The sequence below is a fragment of the Pholis gunnellus genome (assembly GCF_910591455.1).
Source record: "Pholis gunnellus genome assembly, chromosome: 8".
Taxonomy (NCBI): domain Eukaryota; kingdom Metazoa; phylum Chordata; class Actinopteri; order Perciformes; family Pholidae; genus Pholis; species Pholis gunnellus.
This window is the reverse complement of record NC_136534.1, coordinates 3,857,887-3,880,244: the sequence shown is the minus strand read 5'-3', so window position 1 is coordinate 3,880,244 and position 22,358 is coordinate 3,857,887. Positions and strand designations below refer to the sequence as shown.

General features: G+C 43.3%; 2 protein-coding genes across 3 annotated transcripts in view; one reads left to right on the top strand and one right to left on the bottom strand.

The window, feature by feature from the left end:
* Window positions 1–130: 130 nt before the first annotated feature.
* On the top strand, window positions 131–14,763 carry rgs22 (regulator of G protein signaling 22; the record flags this gene model as incomplete). The annotated part of the gene is made up of 21 exons (XM_079165389.1): window positions 131–199; window positions 1,381–1,560; window positions 1,654–1,739; window positions 2,099–2,208; window positions 2,396–3,125; window positions 3,285–3,446; window positions 3,763–3,940; window positions 4,532–4,654; window positions 4,801–4,902; window positions 6,131–6,325; window positions 6,795–6,881; window positions 7,210–7,394; window positions 7,633–7,795; window positions 9,325–9,489; window positions 10,471–10,539; window positions 11,168–11,326; window positions 12,368–12,547; window positions 12,640–12,816; window positions 12,917–13,042; window positions 13,545–13,644; window positions 14,759–14,763. The coding sequence occupies 21 exons, from the start codon at window positions 131–133 to the stop codon at window positions 14,761–14,763; spliced, it is 3,351 nt and encodes a 1,116-aa protein (XP_079021515.1).
* A 1,951-nt stretch (window positions 14,764–16,714) lies between these two features.
* Window positions 16,715–22,358, bottom strand: part of vps13b (vacuolar protein sorting 13 homolog B) — a 339,886-nt gene continuing 334,242 nt past the window's right edge. For both annotated transcript variants that reach the window (XM_079164264.1, XM_079164265.1), the window contains exons 65-68: window positions 20,223–20,325; window positions 18,479–18,647; window positions 18,312–18,392; window positions 16,715–17,745 (exon numbers count right to left, since the gene is read on the bottom strand). In XM_079164264.1, coding sequence (XP_079020390.1) covers window positions 17,497–17,745; window positions 18,312–18,392; window positions 18,479–18,647; window positions 20,223–20,325 — 602 coding nt within the window. In that variant the 3' untranslated portion in view covers window positions 16,715–17,496. The remainder of the gene's footprint in view (window positions 17,746–18,311; window positions 18,393–18,478; window positions 18,648–20,222; window positions 20,326–22,358) is intronic.

Here is a 22,358-nt window from a genome sequence, read left to right as displayed (position 1 = left end):
TTACGGCTGACAACTTAGTGAGTATTAGTTTCGATTATTGACATTTCATAACTTCTGTAACAGCAGTTAAAATGTGAATATTTTGCCTCGTTCAATGGACGAGAGAACTAATGATTTGTTCTTTGTCTCCATGCAGGAGAACTCCCTGGCATCCGATGATCTATTGGCTCACTACTTCAATGAGTTCTTACATTTGCCGGTAAAGTACTTCTGGTGTATAGATGTAGCATTTTTTATTTGTTTGACAAAACTTGTACACCCTGGTATACTGTTTTTAATTTCCCGTATGATATACATGTTTCACATCGTCATACCGGTGCATCGCCGAAACGACTGCGGTCTCTCTTCAACTGGCAGCTAAATATATTGTTCGCCGCTGGGGGCGCTACGGTCGGAGCTAGCTGTCTTAAGTGTATTGAGGGACTGCGAATCATGGTTCTAACTTTATAACACAAGTAATAACCCACAACTAACGCTCTTTAACAGGGCAAAACACCACGACAACAGTTTGTGACACATAAACAATTAGTTTATCCCAGCTGTACCCAGCATCACCGAACGGGATGCTGGGTAGTGGGTACAGCTAGCTAGCCAGCTAGCACAACAGTCTGCTAACAGCTGGAGAGGCGCCGTCGCTACAGTAACGTTACAGTAAAGAACAGAACAGAGCGATGCAGGAGGAACAAAGACAGACCGGAGATGCACCGATAGAGTCTGTGCTCAGTAGAGGAGCTGTGTCTGCTGTTTGGAAGTGTTTTGGTTTTAAAAAGTCCGACGTCCAAAAGACTATATTGCAAAGTGTGTCGAGCCACTGTTGTTGCCGCTCGTGGTAACACGAGCAACTTTCTCCATCACCTCAGCAGAAAACATGTTGGAACACCAAGAGTGTGATTACGGTCGTCAACCGGTAACGTTAACGCGAGTGAAACAGTGAAACCAAAGGGTCAGACATCACTTGAAGAGGCATTTGCTCGAGGCGCTGCAGATGACAAGAACAGCAAGCGGTGGAGCGACATTACGAACGCAATAACGATCCAGCTCTGCAAGGACATGGTCCCGCTACAGACAGTCGAATAGACTCAGAGCAATGATTAAAACACTGGATTCAAGGAACGTCTGACCGGGGCGACATACTATCCCAACATTATACGAACAAACAAGTAAACCCTCTAGTAATCAAAGCCTTTATACATGATGACATTCAAATGTTTTTATATTCTATGTACTCCTGACAGAGTAAGCCATTATAAACCTATATAAAAACAAAGGCAAGGAAAAAACAAAAATACCGTGAAACCGCTAGAATCTTTAAAAATACCATGATACACATGTTTGGTCATACCGCCCAGCACTCCACCCTTGCATCTTTTTTTTCTCCAGTCTTTCCCAGAGACACCTCTGTTGTACAACCAGGAGACCGGGCAGTTTGAAGTAGCGGATGGAGCGGCTGAGTTTGTTTCCAGAAGAATCCAATCAGGTCTACACAGATCACAACTACTTACTGGTGACCCTGCAGCACTGGCCAGAACCCCCCCAGTAGACAACCATTACCCTATCTGTGTAAGTATATATTTGGTTCTGAAGATAAGCAGAAAGTCCTCGATGTAGATTTGGAGCACTGACTTGAGGAATATGTCTCCCTGACCGTTGCAGTGCCTGGACAGACAGCAAGGAGTTCAGTGGATCATGAAAGAGAGACTTCCCTTTTTCCTTCAAAGTGATTGCTACAATGAATACAGGTACAATTAGTATTTGGACCTTCTACATATACAAAACACATGTTTTACTGCCTATTTTCTGCATTGATTTTGATCTTATTTATGTTTACATTGTTATTACTATAACATGTTTTTATATTATTACTAAACATAGTGTTCAGTTTTACTCATTCAATTGTTATGAGTTCCATGCAGTGGTCTCATGCTGCTTCTTTCTTGCTGCCTTCTCTGTTAGCTTTGCTGTTATAACCTGACAAATCGTTGTTTACTAACCAGGATTTTAAAGATTTGTATCAGTCAGCTGTGACTTTATCACATAATATGAAGAATGCATTTGGAAAAAAACACATTGTGTATTCTATTATGGTGGTGTTCCCCAGACTATCCAAGCTGTTGTTTCAGAAGAACACAATCTTCTGTATCCAGAGGAGGAAAGCCAGTTCAGGTCGACCCACCCGGTCAGCCCCACAGCTGCGTTTTCCCTCCCAATGTAACGAGGAAACTAACAAACCACTGAAGGGCCTACCATGCTCGCATTCACAAGAGAACAGTTCTGCAAAACAAGGTATATAATTGTGAATTTGTATTTACACATGTATGTTTACTGTATTTGTTCTATTTCTTCAGTCTAAGTCTGAAATAAGGATCCTTATGTTCTTTCTTTCCTTACTGTTTAGGCTCTTTGGGGACGCACAACGTCACATGTCAACCCTCTGGACTGAAGGAACATATCAACACAAAAGGCAGTGAATCAGCCAGATGTTTCTCCAGCTGTTCTGAGCCAGGGAACCCATGGCACTTTTCCTCTTCGTCCAACCTTGAATGTGAGAAACCCCAGAGCCCACAAACAGAGTGGAGCCTCTCCTTCACAGAGCCCTCAGCTGGAAACTCAGAGGAGCAACAAGAGTCTAGTCGCCAACATGATGAGTCTCCTGAGCTGGAGGACCTGTCAGCCAAAGTGGTCCAACAGGTGCTTAACAATGCACTGTACGTGATGGATGGTCAGAGCCAGGCAAACCTGTCCGACTGTTTCAGTAAGTCTGGAGACCAGACAGATTGTACCAGTGAAGACAGAGCCTGTGATTGGAAGGTTCGCCTGCGTTCGGCTGACGAGGGCACAGAAAGGTTGGAAGGGAAAAAAGAGAAAGTTCAAGAGGGCAAGAGGTGCAGTCGGGCAGAAGAAAAGACAGAGTGGTTTAAGAAGAATAGGAGAGTGGGGAGTGGAGGCACACCAGACCAGGAAAATATCCTTGACATTTGTTGCCATGGCACCTGTTGCTGTGACAATAGACCAGACTTGGATGAGTTGAAGGACTTTTTGCGAGGAACGCCGGGGGAGAAACTGCTCAATCTCTGGATAGATATAGCGAGGCTGAATGCTACACAGAACAGAGAGCGGAAGAACAGGTAAACAACATGATCCAACTCACTTCTTGTTATTCTGGTGAGCTCAACTTTGGTCTGTTTACTGTTGATATAAATGCCTCCGTTTGATATTAAACTCAGAATGTTTTGGATGGCAGCTGCAGCTATAAAAACCCCAAAAGTAATTTATGTATTTATCAGGTACTTGGTCCTGATGAGGAGGCGGTACCTGCTGAGCAGCAGCCAGAGCAGTCTCAATGTGGAGCTGCTCTCCAGACTGGGGCTGACTACCTCCCCCTGCTGGACGGAGGAGAAACTGCGCTCAGTTCTGCCCTTCCTCACCGAGTCTCTGCTCTACTACTGGTGAGATTCACAATTCACAGTAGTCATGTTCCCTGATGTTAATCATAGATACTGAATTTGCATGTTTGTGCGCAGTCTTTGTATTCATTTTGTGTGTCCATCTATATGGCTTGCTACTTTACATTTTACATATGTGAGTTATATCCCCCAGAAGCTGGATATAGCACATGCTGTTCAGTCATTTTACATATATAGTTAATTCTCATAGTGTGAATATATATATATATATATATATATATATATATATATATATATATATATATATATATATATGATATAAATGTCCTTGGTTACTCCCTCTCCTCTTTCTCGACAGGGTTCCTCGGTTCTGGACGTCCCAGTGGGTTCATGAAGACCGCGATGACTCCCCTCATCCAGAGCTGTGGACAGAGTGGTGTGTTCGGCCCCAGTCAGACACACAGCCCCACCACGGCTCTATGGCTCTCTGCTCGGACACCTGCCTGCCCCAGTACCCCCATGCTGTCCACACGCGGGTAGGAGCATTAGGACATGATGCCACTCGGTGCATAAAAAGAGAATCCTCTGAAGCAACATGTGAATGGAGCAAAATCATAGAGACCAGCAGCAATGGAGCTCTGACTGTCCGGGTTGTCCAACTTGTATTTTCCAGTGTCTGCAGGTGGGATCACCGCCTGGCATGCAGTTAATTGTCTGTTCCTTAAAGCATGTTTGATGCTATAGCTTTAAGTGTAGCCAAAACGATTAGTTGATTAATGATGGAAAATCAGGTTCATTATACTGTAAGTCATTTATTAAGCTAAAATGTAACAAACGTTCATTTCTAAATTCTTGATGAAGATTTGCTGCATTTCCCTGTTTTATACCGTTATACATCGAGCACTTTAGGGGTTTGGACTGTTGGTTGGACAAAACAATAAATGAATACGTTACCGTGGACACTGGTGAATTGTTATGGTAATTCTTCACTATTGCTTTGCATTGCAGTGGCTAAATGGTAAATTGTTCCACTATGCAAAAATGAAAAATAATTACTGCTTATTACCTTTTTTAAATAAATGATTGTGTTGATTTTTTAAAAAGATTTCCCTTCTGTGTTTCACCAGTTATATTCTAGCAGAAGTCAGTTACTGGGCAGCAGAAGAATGAAGACGATGTTGCAGGCTCTTTCTGTTGAATCGTGTGCCGGCTTATACTTCACAAACTTCTGTGAACAATCAGGAAACCAGGTACAGCAGCAGCGACTGGGCTGTTTGCATGTTGCATCACATTCAAATGTAATTATCATCATATTGTGGCGCAATCAAATCTTTGATTTGATGTGATAGACAGAGACCATGATGACAGTTACTGAGGTTCTTATTTTCTGTCACAGCTGTGGGGGAATGCCGTTAACCTTTGGACTGACCTGCAGCACTACCATGAGCTGTTCTATCAGGACGGACTGGACCCCTACCGAGTCCAGAGTGAGGCACAGGTCAGCAGAGCAACCTGACCTTTAGGTGTTTGTGCTTCATCTCACACCAACTAACTTATGAAGAAATACTAATCTGTTATCTACTGGTTGCTCTAAACACAATATGTGAAGTCCACATATGTCAAGGAAGTGTGATATTAGCTTACGTCAGCTATTTAACACCGTCACCAACCCTGCACTTTGGAAGCATGAGCAAATCAATATTATAACATTTAAAATAGAGGAGAAGGAAGCATTCTTTGTCAACAAAACAAGATTTACTTTTATTTTGTGTTGTGTGAAATTGTTAGGCGGTATGTGGTGTGACAGGATGTGTATTTTTTTGTAATATCAGTTTGAGACGAAGTGGATTTGATAAGATGTCTCTACTCAGAGTTGAGTCCAGGCTCAGTACCTCGGTGTGTCGGTAGGGTTTTCATTTCTCTCAAATTCACTTTCCATTTGCCCAAAAAATAGCAGCACACTATTCCAGACATTAATCTGTTCATGATTCCATGATATTTTATTAGATTAAATGTTCCTGCCAAAACCATCTGTTCAACATCAAACCCATTTCAATAAATACAAAATTAAAAGTTATAGCTAATTTAAAACTCAAATGAAGACCCTTCATACAGAGATAAAGAAGCTTCTTTTAGAAAGGACGCCAGGAAGAATCATAAATCACGATAAATTCAAGTGGCAGAGTCCACCAGTAATAAAATACAAAGTCCTTAAAAGACAAAGAAACAGAGCTTGAGTATATCTGTCCCCCTCCCTGTTCCCTGTTACACACAAGTACACACACACCTGCTCCTGTTTGCATGCTCTCTTGGCCTGACACTCCTGTTCTCCTCTCTGCCCTCTCTCATTTAAACGCCCATAAAACAAGCGAGTCAGACCCCCCCAGCGCCAGTCCAGTCCAGTCACCCAGAACCACCCTGTCTGGCTACAGCTGGACCGCTGGAGGACAGCTGAGCGGTCTGGTCCAGAATAATACCTCACAGTGAAATCGATTTTCCTTCACTTAACCTTTAGTTCACTAAAGGAATGATATTTAGATGGTCTTTCCGTGGCGCTGTGGCCAAGAGGGTGAAATGACTGACGTTTATGTGGTGTGATGGCAGCCGTGATGAGAGTGAATATTGAGTATGAGAGTGCCGAAAAATGGTGGCGATGGAAGTGATGACTGTGAGGAGAAATGTTTCTGAAGTGACGAGACTTTTATGATCTCTTCTCTTCTCCTCAGCTCTTCTACTCCACCTACCTCTCCAGCTCTGCCAGGAGGAGCATTGGTGTCAGTGAGGAGATCAGAAGGGAGGTGTACGACCAAATGATGCCCGCCTTTGAGGAGCTGTTTGACAAGGTTGAGGAGCACGCACTGAACATCCTGCTGGAGCCGTGGACGCTGCTTGTCAGCAGGGACAAAGAGTCCTTCCAGAAGGTAACCACAGTTTCATTCACCTCTAATTGATCTGGAGGAAGTGGGTTTCCTTTAAGTTCACCGGGTTTGCTGGACCAGCTACGCAGGCATCTAACCCCTAAGGAAAGAGGATGTCTAATAATGTTGATTGTTGGTGCATCTAAGAATATTGTAAAGATCAAATTGATTTGAGTCATTACTTTGGGTCTCAGGTTTCTCACAAGAGTTTCTGTGCAACTAAAGATCATTTTCCACCTTGATTAATCTACGGGATACTTTCTCAAGTAATTATTTGGTCTATAAAAAAATCCCAAAACTGTAATGTAATAAAAGTGATATAATGCAAGAAACCAAGAGAAGCAGCACATTCTCTGGGACCATAACATTTTAGCATTTCTGCCTGAAAATACATCATTTTCTTTTTACCTCATTAATGATTGAATACTAATTCAGCTCTAATTGGCTTAATGTGTGTTTGGTGTGCATCCAGGTGTGTGTGCAGGAGGAGGTGCGTTGCATCGACAGTCAGGAGTACAGGGAACTCCAGAGTCTGTACGAGGAGCGCCGACTGAAACAGGTCAGCCAGCATCCACGGTGTTCCACAGATTTATCAAATGTTAGTTCTCAGTTAATAGCCAATAAACAGCTAATGTTACCAATGTGAAAATGGCCTCCATCCACTATTTATGCATTGCTTAGTAACAGTGTTGGTTATCCACTGCCCCAAGAGTATATCACTTGGCCTGAATGTGCTATTTACAATGGTGTCATACTGCAGTGACTTTAAGAGGCAGTAGGTGATGTGCAAATATCCCAGCTCAGAGTTTTACACTGATTATATTTCATTTTTCTCACCTTCTCAGTCACTTTCTTTTCCACCTTCTGCTGCTGTGTCTTCTCTAAAGGTGGAGCAGTCCACACTATTTCCCTCTCCCATTTCACTGTCTACTCCCTTCTCAAAGGGCCCCCAGGCGCCTGACTCTTGGTCCAGAGTGTCTCCAAATTACCAAGGCTACCGTCTAGATTCCTTACTTTGCAACCGCCACGAAATCGGACACTTTATGTCCTTCCTACAGAATCAGGATGCCAGGTGAGCTGTAAACCACATAGTTTGTATATGAGATGATTGTCCTCTGTTCAGACTTAAGTCCCCCACTCTACCTACATATGTACCTGACTTGCAAATGTGCACCATAGTCACATTAAAATGAAATTAAGGCAGTATGAAAATGGACAGAAAGTGTATTGTTTGGAGGATGTATACAATGCCCTGAAGTTTTTTATTAAAAAGTAACATGGTTGTTCTGAACATGTGTGTTTCCGCTCAGTATCCATCTGACATGCTGGCTGGATCTGGAGCAGTACAGGAGGACTCCTCTCACAGACAAGGCTGTCAGACAGGAGAAATGGTCTCACATTACGACCAAATATCTCACCAGGACCTACTTCTTTGGCTCCGACAGCCCGGCCACAACAGAGCAACAGAATAACGTACGTCAGTCGGTCACATGGTTGAAAGAATATGTTCAATTTTATTGGGAAACCCGTTTTTGTGTTGTCAAATCTACATTGATATTGGATTATTGTCAACTTTCTGGGAAAGCATTAGAGACGGCGGCAGCAACGTGGTGCTCATGACATGACAATCCCAAGATGGGATGTGAGCTCCAGCTCAACATTCAGATTTGATAAACAGAGGCCGCTGCGGCTCTCACACAATTCCCCATCTCCCTTCTCGGGCATCCTGCAGATGTCATGCTGACAGCTCTGACAGCGGGGTGTCGGTGGGAAAACGGGGAATGAGAGAACGTGGTCAGGGTTAAAAGGAGTAGAAGAAGAGTGTGGTTTGGATACAGAAAGACAAAAAAAAAGACTTGCTCCGGTAACAATGACAGTGGGATGAAATCTCTCCTGACATTTATAGTCTGGGATTTGGTTTCTGGATTCTAGGATTACTGCAGGAGGGCATGCTGTGTAGAGCTAGAGTGAGTAGATGGGACACTGAGCAGTGAGCCTGATCTTTCTCTTTCGGGACGCCAGAGATGTTTGCTTTGTAGTATTTATTATACATTCACAGAAAAGAGTGTATTTCATGTGTCATAGGACAGTGGCAGAATGCTTCCCAACCTTTGGTCCGTCTCCGTTTGTTCAATTGCAATTGTACTACTACCACTTGAACATTTGAACCATTTATGAATTACATTTAACTATTTCAAATGTGTAATACTATACTATTTAAATTAGCTGAGCTACTCTAACATTCTTGGTTGGGAATATCAAAGTAATGGCCGTTGAAGAACCCTGATTGTTCTTGAAGCACACTGGGTTAAGAGAGAGACATTCAGTATAGCCTGTTTATTGACATGACTTCAACTCTGGTGCATGGCCTTTGTCATTTTTCACCCTCATCTCATAAATACCATCAAAATAATGATTGTAACATTAGAGCGATATACACAAGAACAAGTCGAAAGGCAAGGCAATCTAGTGCTTCTAACTCTGGCTGCCGCTCTCTCACATCTCAGTGTTGGTTCTCGTCTGCGTGAGCGATGTAGAGAGACTGACAGCTTTACTGCGTTGGCCCTTCACTCTTTCAATCACTCAGTCATCCAGTCACAGATTGGCCTCCTTTCATCTACTGACTCCCACTCCAATGGCACGACTGTTTCTCATTTTGTGTGTGCGTGCGTGCGTGCGTGTGTGTGTTATAAATGGGGAGACATGGCCAGATTGATGTCTGTGGACAGAAAGCATACAGGGGAGATGAAGGGAACAGAGGGATTGTGGGAATGATGAAGAGCACAGCAGGAGTCAGGAAGGAGAGGAGTTTTCAGTCGGGTTTCCCACTGTGGGAAGTTCTCTTTCCTGAGTGTGTCCTCATATGTTTTTCATGTTGTGAGACATTTAGCATTCATATCTAACACACACACACACAAGCATCAGCCTCTACTGTATCTTTCACTTAGCTTTTACTGTGTGTGTGTGTGTGTGTGTGTGTGTGTGTGTGTGTGTGTGTGTAGATATTGCATCTGGCAGGTGGACTGGAGCGTCTTAAGCTCGAATGTCTCTCTAACCCAGTCGTTGGGGAGATCCAGGACGTCATCAGGAGTCACATTGAGAAGAAGTGGCTGCCTCTGTTCCTGTGCACAGCTGAGTTCACACAGCGACTGAAACACCAACCAAAGGTGAACAGCAGCACAACTCGTCAAGAAATAGTTTGACGTGATAGTATTGTTACCACTCCCATGTCTGTCTATTCAACGTATTGCCACAGTCAAGTAGCTTAGCTTAGCATAAAGACTGTAAACGGCTAGCATGGCTCTGTCCATAAGAAAATCTGTCTACCGGCAGCTCACTAATGAACTTGTTACATCTCGTTTGTAATCCGTACAAAAACCAGACTTTAAAAATGACATGTTGCGGTTTTACAGGGGTTTATATGCCGGACTGATTCTTGGCTCTGAGCAGTTTCCAGGAAACCAGCAGAGTTACTGTTTAGGAAGTTACTGAATAGTCCCATTACCTATACTTCAGTTTTAGTATGGATTGCACAAACACGATATTAAGTTTTGGCCTTGTGTTGCATCAATAATTAATATCTCTCTGGTAAATTGCTTTGTCCCATCTTACTTTACACGTCTGTCTGTTCCTAATAAAACAATAGATTCCTGTTGTGTAATGGCCTTGAGCGAGGAGAGCGATAAGAGCACATTAGTGGCTCTGCTATGTAAGAAACCACTAAACGCAGTCGCTGTCCAGTAGCTTTCTCAGGTTGCCTCATCAGGTGGTAACGCATAAACCACAGATTCCACTGCGCTGTCTCATTACGTTAGCGAGTTTACCATGTTTGGTTACACAGATCCTCTCATTAAGTAATCAGATGCAGACATAGTTTAGCGTTACATGGATCGGTGGAAACGACGATGGGAGACAGTTGACATCAGAGAGGCAAAGATATCTCCAAGAGGCGATTGGATGAATAAGGTCAGAGGAAATAAAGACAGAGGCAAGGTTAAAGGAAAAAGAGGAGAGAGAGCTTTAGTTACAGCCAGTGACAAAGAGCAGCAGAGTGCAGAACAGACAGGTTTGAGAGGTGTTCAGTGTCTCTGTTAATCCTAGTTTATTCACTTTCTGACTTTTGAGTCGTGTGTTTCTGTGTGTGGTAGCCCCAAGCAGCGGACAGACTGTCCCAACGCGTCTACCATCGACGCAGAGCGAGGAGAGAAGCCTGGAAGGTAAGCAGAAATCCTCCGGGGAAGCTGGATATTTTCAGTGGAGAGAAATAAGGCATTTCCTGGCCTGAAAGCATGTGTGATTTAGTTCACGACTTGGCTTCGAGCACTGGCTTTGTCAAACACCATTTTGGCCTTGTGGTTAGTTTTCCCAAATTGGATCCAGGATAAATAAGATTAAAGCATCAGCATTACTAACCTTCCTTTAATAGTGTTTGGAGTGTTTTCCATGCAGCTCTGATGCCGTCCTCTCATTTCATTCTCTACAGCAGAACACAGATATAAAACATGTACATTTCACATTTCAAGCAGGATGATTACAGGAAGGAGTTTTCCATACATAATTATGATTATTGTCTTTATGATCATTATCTCATCACTGGCAAAGAGCAGGTTTACTGAATAAAGGTGAGCATCATTATCTCAGTTTTCTGTGAGCTAAGACTGTAGCTCATAGGTCACAGATCATCTTTAGGGCTGTTGTTCAGGAGCACACTGTACTATATCCACTGTGCACACAAGGTTTTGTTCTACTGTTAACACACAAGGAGGTCGTTATATCTATTTGATCTATCCCTGAGGGAACCGTGTGCTTTCAAACATACCATTCCTCTGCTGTGTGTCGCTGCAGGCCGGAGGCTTGTGGATGAGTTCCTCCAAAGAGATCCTGCTGTTTCGACGGATCCTTCTCAACCCTGCCGCCTGTATACAGTTCCAGCACTTTGTCTCTCTGAAAGGAGACTTCCTGGAAAACGATGTGCTCTTCTGGCTGGAGGTGCAGAGATACAAGGTAGAGGAGGACGATGTGGTTCTCATGCTGGGACTCTTTGGTGTATGCCATTCCATATTAACTATGAAAGGAAATCCAAAAATAATAGAAGGAGTAATTTAAGTCCCCCTCTATTAAAAATGTGTTTATTGTTACTTTACTTGGACACTGTGTAGAGTTTGCTCTCACATTCATCCGCTGAAGGGGGAAAGTTTCTCTGTGCTCACCTTCAGTCTTAGTTTAAAACGTAATGTGGAAACTTTAAACCTCCTGGTCACAATGGACTTTTCAGTGCAGTACATACATACATTACATTAGACATTACATTGTAATGTAATGTCAACGTGAACTTTTGGAATAAAAAGGGGAATTTGCCGCCTTTTCTGTGGTTGTCCAATCAGTGTTGATGGTAAATGTCAATTGAAGCAATGAATTCCTCAGTGTGTGCTATATTGACCGAGTTCTCTGGCTCTCCATGCCTACATATACCAGCATGCATTGCACATGGGCTTTTGTTATTTTAAGTGTTTTTTGTGTCTTAAAATGTGTGTGTGGGTGTTAAGATCTGCTGCTCGCTGATGGTATCTTTACACTTAACCTCAAGACCCCTGAAAACTCGTCTACAAAAAAAAGAGATGTAGTTCTCTGTAACGTATTCATGACAAAATAGGCAACCAAGCTACCACTCATAACGTCAACCAATCGGCTTCATCAGGACTATGTGAGTGTGATTTGATCAGGTTTGTTTAACAGTGACCTGGAAACATAAGCAAACAAACCCAAACTGTCATTAGATTTTGTATTGATTTAAATGTTGCTAAATCCTGATTGGTGCTCAGAGGTATGCAACATCACTTGAACCGACTTCAAACCAGTGAGAGTAGTACAGTGGAGACACACTAATCTCTCATGTGAATTTACAAAAACAGGAAAACGTTGACGTAATATCCCATTGTGTATAGTAAGAAACAACATGCAGTGATAATCCAAACATTTCAGGAGCATTTGGAACATCCAAATATTTCCCACCACACATTTATGTTCTCCTCTCTTCCTGTGCAGGACCTCTGTCACTCCCACAGCGATGAGGCCACTGTCCAGCAGAAGGTCTCCACCATCATTAACTGTTTCATCAACTCTTCCATGCCCCCGGCTCTGCAGATAGACATCCCTCCTGAACAGGCACAGCAGGTTCTGGAGAGACGCCACGAACTGGGTCCTTACATCTTCAGAGAGGCACAGGTAGTGTGTGTGTGTGTCTAAGAGTGTGGTTTGTGTTGTATTTCCTTCCAGTATGTAGTCTGCATGTGTGTGCCTTTTCTCTCTGTATGTAGATGTCAGTGTTCAGTGCGTTGCTGAAGTTCTGGCCTGAGTTTCAAGAGCTGAGCAGCAGTGTCCAAGAGGGAAAACTTCTTCCTCTACTGCAGGAGAAACGGGTCAAACACAGGGCCAGAGTACGGAGACAGAGGAGAGAGGAGGAGGAGGAGAGCGAGGAGGAGAGGAGAGCTCAGGTGAGAAAACGGTCCATACTGAGGGATAACAACCTTGAATACTACTGCAATAGTGTTGAGAAAAAGAAAGTACTAATTCAGTCTGGCCTCTCTTGTTCAGGAAGAGCTGGAGAGGCCGGAGTCCAGTCTTGGAGAGGAGGAAGATGATGTAGAAGGACAAGAGGGAAGAAGTGTAAAAAAACAGTCGAGGGCACAGAGCAGAGAGCTGCCGATTCCCACACAACAGGTAAGGAGCAGTCTGATGTTCCTACAAATGTGTGTACGTATTATATGAAAGGAACCAAGCGTTTTCCTCCAATCAGTGCAATTTACATCCATGTGCGTCCAAAATGTCATGACTTTATCCTGTGAGACATTTATGTGAAATTTACATAATTAGCATGTGACGTGTTTTGTGAGGTCACAGTGACCTTGGACCACCAAAAAGCAGAATCCGACAACTTTTCAGCCTCTTGACTGTTTTAGGACCTTGTAGCCATTTCACATCCTCCACTCATTCAGCTTCATTTAACGTCGGAGGAGTCTGAATCGTCATGTGACAACCAACTCAATTGTATTTCTAAAATGTTTAAATGACAAAACAACACATTTTTGACATTTTGATGTGTATATTATGTGATAAATAACTTTTGAGTGCAATTGTTAGGTCTTTTAGCATAACTCTTGAGTGGGAATTTTGGAATCACTGGCCAGATTGAGCCATTTTTCTAACAACGTTCTTCCCTCAGTTGTCGTGGTCCTACTCCAAGTCCTTAGCGGCTCTGAAGAGAGAAGAGGTGCTGCTGAGGAGACAGAGTCAGCTGGGAGCCTCGTTCTCCACGGCCTCAGGTACCCCCCCCCCCCCCCCCATTTGTCTCCCAGGCTCAGTCAAATTCCCATGTCCAGCACTTTAACTACTCTCTGCTACCAGTCAGACTAAATGAAGGAAATCAAAACACTGAAATGACTTTTAGCCGTTCCCACAGTCGACGCCAAACCCTTCCATATGTCCGAACTGTCTCATTATGAAGAAGTCTGACCAAAAGAGCAACTTCAGCTTGTCCATTAGCTGGTAATGTTCTGTACAGGAGTTAGAACAAAACCGTAACATGACCATAATGATGATTATGGTCCTAGCAAAAACATTGAATCATTATAAAGCTAGAGCCTATAGGCTTTTAAATGTCATAGAACTGAATGTTATAAAACTTTGCGGTGTTGAGCAAGCTACCAGCTTCTTAAAGGAAGCTGGAGAGAATGTAGCAAGCTGAGCTACCACAATACATACTTAACTCTAACATCCATGGACAATCATGCACCTTACTCCCATAGCAATAACATTATAAATAAATCAGAATAATTAAACTCCCTCTGGATCACTTTCTCTCCGTCCTGACCCGCTGCCACCTTTCCATCAAGTAAACACAAGCTTGTGTGGTGGCAATGTCTATATATCGTATCGGGTCTAGTCTTGTCTTTCTGTAAGTTTCACATCTGCAGATGGACTCACAACACAGTCACAATGAGTACAGGTGGCGTCAACTTGTATTCACACAGACAAACAATGGGATGAGAGAGGAGGTAACTGACATGATCTAGAACGGGTCCTTATCAGCATCTTCAGAAGATGACGGAGCATTTTAGGCCACGGTCATACAGAAGTGCTTCTCTCGGCTACACACACACGTCCATGTATGGTGCTGTTGTACTGTTTTATTTCATGGCACAGCAGAAATGATTGGGCACATTTAGCTCGTGTGGACTTGATAAATAAAAGAGTTAAGCTACTGAAAAATTCAGTTAAACCAGATCAACCAATACCGCCCAACAGTGAAAGTCATAACGGTATCTCAGTATAGTAGGACTTACACACAGCGCCTTTCTAATCTTCCGACCACTCGAAGTGCTGTTCCCTAAATTGTCCCGTACGTGTTTCTGACATTCTCTTCTTGTGTTTCCACAGACTGAGTCCAGAGTTTCGTTTCCAAACCAGAACTGAGGATGAACGGCTTTCTTCACATCATCTTCTATTGTATCAATGAACTTTGACACACTATGATATAATATTTGAATGATTTACTATACTGTACTCTTTATTATCTGTTACACAGTGAACAGTGTAACAGATATGATGGTAAACAAAGAGTGAAATAACACATTTAGTAACAAATAACAAAGCAGTTACTTGCCACTCAGACATAACTGGCTCTCATGTTTCTGCAACCGTGATATGAAACCAAAGTGTGAAGAAGTGACTTCATGCTGCCCAGCTTTGACACAAGACGGATGACGGCGGTGCCTGAACGCCGTTATCGGAGTGCCACGAGTGAAAACTAAGAGCACAGCTGTTACTGATGTCTTGATGAGGTCGAGGTCTGAGGCTGGGTTTACACATGATGTAAGAATAGTTTGAACCCTGTGTGACAAAGAGATCTGATCTATTTTATAAATGTGATCTAAATTGTTTTCCACCCTGTTTATGACTGTAGCACAGGTGAGGAATAGGGTCTTTGTGGTTATAATACTCATTTTGGCTACAAGAGGCTGATGTGCACTGCTACACAATGTGACTAAAAGCATCGTTTTCCTCCAGGTGAGTTTAAATTGACATAACGTGCTAACAATATGTACCTTGCATTTAGACAAATGGACAAATTAAAATTCACCTGAAAGAAAACATGAACGCTTTTATTCCTATTTAGATGGTGGGGTAGTGGTGAATGTCAGCATCTTGTGGCCAAAATGAGTATTACAACAGTTTAAAAGGTAAGGGATGGGAACTGTATCTATTTAGCACATTCTACAACACATTCTAGACACAAGGGCAATTCAAAGTGCTTAACATAAGCATAAACATGCAAACTAGTGAGAAAAGGCCGGTACTGTTTATTATTAAAAGAGTCAGTGCCGTTAGGCGGTCTGGGGAAGAACAGACAGTTCAGCAGAACCCACGACCGCTTTGGCACTGAGTTGAGAAAGGTCTCTTCTCGCCCTGTAAATGTTGATTTGTCCAGCAGGTAGCTGCTTTATTTATTTTTGAAGCTTTATTGAATAAAAGCTTTATTGAATATTGACAAATCAACATTTACAGGGCGAGAAGAGACCTTTCTCATTATGTTTCACTTTCATTAACATTGTCAGATAGGGCATTTGTGCTGCATTTATGTTTTATCGGAATAATCACTAAAATGAGTTTGACTAGGAAAATTCAAGTTGGAAGAAGAACTCAAAAACAGCTTTAAATACCACTCATCTACTTTTTAGCGTCCATGTTGATTCCACATTTCGACCTGCAGCTCCTGAACACACCGATGTCCAAAGAACGACTTCCCAACTCGGGGCCGTCTGAAGCATGTGAATGCACCGTTGTCTGCTCTCTCCGAAGTGGCATTCTGCTTTTCTTATGAATTGCTGCTAAACTGTTCCAGTGTTGTGTGTTTTGTGTCCTGCAGCTTTCTGAATTCGTGCTTGCTGCCTTTTTCTAAATTGTTTAGTTAGTCTGCTGCTGGCAAACATCAACTTCTGCTGCAGCTGATGGAGTGCATGATGATGGTTTTTTGGCAGGCATTCGGTTGTTGTAAAAATCTTCCACGTGATACGATGGACAATAAGTTGTGCTGTTTCAGGATGTTACATTTCATTCCAGCATGAATAGCATGCCAAAGCAGCTGTGACTTCTGCAACACAAACAATTTATATCTGACTTAGAAAACGGATCACCTGTTTCCTTTGCTTCTCAGGGCCTCCGTACATAAAGACCCACTCCCACATCTGTTAGTGTTCTGTGGAGATCTCACTTGACTAGAAGTAAACCGGGCTGCACAGGTGTCCACATTCATATTTGCCAGATTCACACTTAATTTCCCTCTTACATTGTACACAGTAAAGGCACAACACTTCATCATTTTTTATATTTTTATTAAAATGATTCTCTATTAATATATTATCCATATCCATACATTAAAGGCATCAGACAGAGCTCAGTGGTGCAACAATATAAAAGGCAACAATAACATGTTTGCAGCCACGTAAGGTTACAACGAACAGTTATTGTCAACAAGCATGTTACATCATCTATAAAAAACTAACATTTTGGTTGACAGCTGGTTTCTCTAGCGTCCATCAACATGTATGTAATATTGCACTTAACATTGGCACGAGACACAGTCACTACATGGAGAATGTAAACACAGAGCTTGTTCTGCAGAGTGAAACATTGTGCAGCGGTTTGATGGAAATGTAACAGATTAGTTGTGTACTGCGCGTTTCCATCTGCAACACTGCGGCGGTTTCACACGGACTGAAAGAGCCCCGATTTAAAGTCTGAAGAGGAAACACAGTTGGTCCGAGGAGGTTTAAGTGGACACAACTCTTTGTTGGTTTTAGTGTTTACTATAGGATGTGCTCGGTGAAATGTCTTAACTTACATGTGTTTCTAAGATTCAAACGGATTCTCATACCTCTGAGTTTCTCATGTGATGAGCTTGTTTGTATCTGTAAAAATATATCTTTCAAATGCAAGAATTTTCTCTACATCCCTAAGGCATGAATGACTTACTTTAATAAAAATAAATTCTTATTTCACCTCAACAGATATCTTTTGCATAAATGTGTAGTTATCTTTTCAGAGTAGAGTGTAATTTTAAGGCTTATTTTAAATTTTGTTTGTAGCATAAATCCACAGACGTGTGTTCCTGTGTATTAGTGGAATCCGATGCGTAAGGCTTTATTCTTTACCATGGTGAACTTGCTGACAAACACCTTGGCGAAGGCGGGATCTACCAGGTAGCGGTAAGACTTGGTCACGGAGGGCGGCGGCTCCGCGAGCGTCACCGGGAGCTGCTGCTGGAGAGAGGCGGCGGAGGGGGAAATGAACTCGGAGGCCCGCGTCACATAGTCCACTAACCGCCGGTACTGCTGCTCTGACAGACGCTCCCGAACACCGTCACCCTGAGGGGGGAGACAGACTGATCAGATGACTACATTGGTCCTGATGGAGTTTAAATCTGATGTGGGTGGTGTCCAATAATGAGCCGTCAAGGACACACGATGGAGCGTTTTCTCATGCAAATCAAAAACTACAGCAGCTTATTAATATCAAAGCAGGCAGAAAATAATTAGTGAAAATAACTGAACTAGTCATGGTTAAGAATCATTTTAGGGTGCAATCAGCAACTGATCAGTTGAGGTCTGAGGTCACGGCCTCTTAAACATTTGTATGTTGTACATTAAGCCAAAGTCCAAGAGAGTTCCAAACATAACGGAGAATAAGGTTCAGTCATTTTAGCACACAGACTGCTGTCAAGATGCAAAAAGTGTTACAAATAATTTAAATATTTGTATTCAGAAAAATACTGTCCCTACTATATAGCCTCTCTCCCCTTTAAAGGTAGATGTGGTACATACTGTTTCAACAATGAGCCTGTATGAACAGTGCATCAATTAAACACTGTATAACTCCTCTTTGATTTGCACCATGTGGCCCCTGTGCAGCTCCATTACTCAGAGAGTCTCACCTCTGTGTCGCTGGCTACTGTCTGCTGCTGCAAGGTGAGGGTGAGCTGGCCCTGCTGCCCCGGCTCCTGCTGACACTCCACCTGAGAGGGACAGGAGGTTGGAGCTCTTACTTCACAGCAACACACAGCTAAGATCTTTCTTTTTCTTCCCGACTGCTGTCAGTTACCTCTGTGATGGGGAAGGCCTGCTGCTGGGTGTCCTCGCTGAGGCTGACCACGAACAGCACTTCGGAGGTGAGGAGAAGACAGCCGGTGTGCTCCTGGCCCGAGCCGCTCACGATGGTCACCTCCAGGGCCATGTGGAGCTCCGGCCGCCCCAGAGACTGGAGCATCTTCCTGTGGAGCAGAGAGCCAGCGAGGACAAGTTATGACACATTACGCTGAATTCCAACTTCACATAACACGTAAAACTAAGGCTAGGTAGTTTTATGCTTCATCAACACTTGTACTACAAGCCGCAATCCCACACACACAAGACTTCTCCTGCATGCATGGATTATGTGTGCACACGCACACACACACACACACACACACACACACACACACACACACACACACACACACACACACACACACACACACACACACACACACACACACACACACACACACACACACACACACACACACACACACCTCTAGCTATACACTTTCCCCGATCAACACGAGACCACACAAGGTGCCCCGACTCACCTCAACACACACAAACACGCGTCTCTGTACATCCTGTAATTTACATTTCTACACGTTCTCTGCAGCGGTTCCTGTTACACACATGTTGGATGGGGGAATATGTGTGCGGCGGGACCTGCAGTCTTCAGTCATGTTTCTCTGACAGCGTGTTTACTTTGGAAGGCAGGTGCTCAAATTGCGGCGCAGATGTGGAAGCAGCCACAAGTAGGGACAGTTTGGTTCTGTTCAGTGTTACTCAGCTCATACGGGCTGACCCCTCCAGTGTCTGGGCTACCTGTAGTAGTAACAATAATTGACGGATGCCTGATGGAAACCAGTTTGACTGCAATGCAGCATGAATAAAAAGCCCAGGGGAGCATTATCTCAGCATTCATGTGTTTTTTTTGGTCTTCCTCTAACATGAGCACGACATGCTGCTGACCCCTCGGGTGATGACAACTCAAGTGGAATGTCCTAAAGAAACGTATCTAGAATGTGGCCTTTTTTCGTCATGGCAGTTGACAGTCAACACAGACTGCTATTAGAAGTAAATGTTTGATAGCTATTGAACCAAACTAAATTGCGGAGAAATCATTAAAAAAATGCCATAAATGCATGTTTTCTTCAGCTGCTGATAACCTTCTGGAGAGACAGGCCTCTTGTACATTTTTATGATAATATTAAGTGCTGTTGAGTTGAAACACTCAGTTCTGATGCAGTGCTCTCGATACCACTGCCATATTCTTTTTTTACAACGCAAGACCCAACAGTAACCTTCTGCTTGGCACAACCAGCAACCTCCTGCACAAGAGGGAAGGTGTTCCTCCATCCGATGGCACTGGGAAACATCTCTGGACAGACTCACAGTTAAACAACAAGAATCAGTTCTAGCCGGCGGCTTTGGCAGAGTGCTTATAAAAACCTTTTAACATGACTCGATGAGAACAGGGAGGGCAGGCTGGCTACCATGTGTGGGATCAAGGTCAAACATTTTTCCAGTCTTTTTTGGGGGGAAAGTAGGTAATGAACCGTCCAAGTTCTTTCTTCTTCTTTTTTTAAAAACAAGACAAGCAAAAAGGATGAGAGGTAAGAGGGAGAAACAGAACAGCCGATCCTGGAGAGACTCCAAGGAAAGCAAAGGCGAGAACACATGTCCCACTTCTAACGAATAGCTGGACAAAAGTGAAGGAGGAGCCTGCGGAGAGGACGAATGGCTCGGGACGGCCAGGGGTTTCATACCAGACATATTTAAGGTGGCTGTTTGGGGCCTGAGAGGACTTCTCCTCTGTAGGCAGGTACAGTTGTTTAGGGAGCTGCCACAGGCCGGCTCCATGAAGGATCCCTGTCAGAAGAGACAAAGACAAACATAGAGACAGTCAACATCATCGGTGGTGCTCAACATGCTGTTCATTGCATTATTCTCTGACAGCGTGCAAACACAATGTACTGAGAAGACAACGAGTGTAACCTGCAAAACGCCATAAACCAAACTCCTCTATGCTGCGGAGGAAATGTAATGAACTGTTCACTCATATCTCACATTCATGGCCTACTTTATTGCCTTTGTACAGTGGCGGGCCGTCAGGGCCTGCAAAGCCTTCTCTGCTGGCCTAAACAGAATCACAAAGTTATAGCTATTTTATAATTTAATATTTTTTCTTAAATACATTTAATTTTTTCTTATATGTATTATAATTTATAAAAATATTTTTCCCATTATCTTATTTTCTCATTGCACAGCTACTGTGCTCCTCAGTTGCTCTGCTTCCAGTGCAGCTTGTTTTAAGTTGAGCTTTTATCCAATCAGATTTCACCTCTGTGTCTCTAGTAAGAAGAGAGGCCCCAGCCTGCAGACTCACCCAGTGCTGCCACGTGCAGTTTAAATTGAATGGGGACGATATTATTGATTCGACCAATCAGATCTTTAGTTTGGGATTCATGGCCCCACCAGAGCAGTTTGCAGGCCTAGTTACGTCAGCTCAGAGTCCAGATGCCTCTCTGCCAGCAAGGTGCAGAGTGTGCTGTGATTGGTCAGTGGGCGGGCACGTGACTATGTGCCCGCGAAACATGATTGCTAGCAGAGCTTTGTAGCAGACAGAGTTCAAGTGGAAATATTTGAAAGACATTTTACCTAGCTTTGTTTTTTTAATATGAAATGGCGGAAGGAGGAGAAACGGATTTAGTGGCGGAGTTACTGGGAACGCTTTTCTCAAGAAGGACATTTCTGAACAAACTGGACAGTAAGAAACGACCCCACAGCTAGCAGCCCTGACCAGCCAGGAAAAGGATTTTTATGCAGCGTCAGAAGCGTTGCACAAGTTATGGCTGTGAATGTGTTTCATTTTAACTGAGCGTCGGTACTTTTGGAGAGACTCGAGTGGATCTACAACTCACAACCGCGGCCCGCCCTTCGCTGGTCCACGGCCGAAGACGACCACCGAACTGTGGCGGAAAACGGACCACCGACCGGCCGCGGAAGACGGACAAGCGGCAGCGGAAGACAACCGAAAGTCGGTCAAAGACGACAACCGAACAGCGGCGGACCACGGACAACCGACCAGCGGCGGATCCGGTTGGACTTCTTACTGGAACTGATGTACTGGGATTAAACTCTTTGTCAGCATAGACAGCATTTGGTAAGTGAACTTCGTTTGTTTACCTCTACTGTTCATTTGTCTATCGTGGCGTTTTTATGAATAGTATTTGAATGGCTCGTGCTCGTGTGGTGGAATGCGTGGATCCGCTGCAGGTCTGCTGGATTGATTTGTTGCTTTGTTGTCATATGAATATATGCGACTGCTCTTGTGAGTTTGTCATTGTGTTACATTGATTTGGACTATATTGTCCGTTAATGACGCAGAGTCCCGTCATGCTCGTATTCATGTATCTGCACATTTTATTTCATTTGTCAAATGTTGCAGTGTTATGTGAATATGCGGCTTTTACACGAAACAAATAATAACCCGTAGCTGTGACGTCATAATGAGGTTATTAGAAGTGGAGAACAGCACTGAAGGCCCAGGTATAAAATCCACGGCCCGCCACTGCCTTTGTACCTGCAGAGAAAGAACTCAAGTATAAATGGATTACAAAGAAACAAAAGTTGAATACCCTGTGAACAATTTGATTTGGCTGCAAAATATTTACTGAAATGTAGATTTAAAAAAACAAAACGAATGGACCATCTTTGTGAAATCATAAGACATGTAAATCGTGCTTTACGGCGAGCATAAACTAAGCTTAACTAAGTTTAGTCTCCTGTGTTTGACAGTGTTGAGGGTCATGCACGAGGCCGACTGGTGCCATTCTCACTTAAATCCCTACAACAAGCTGATAAAATGGACATTGGATGTGTGTGTCTGATTGGGACGGCTC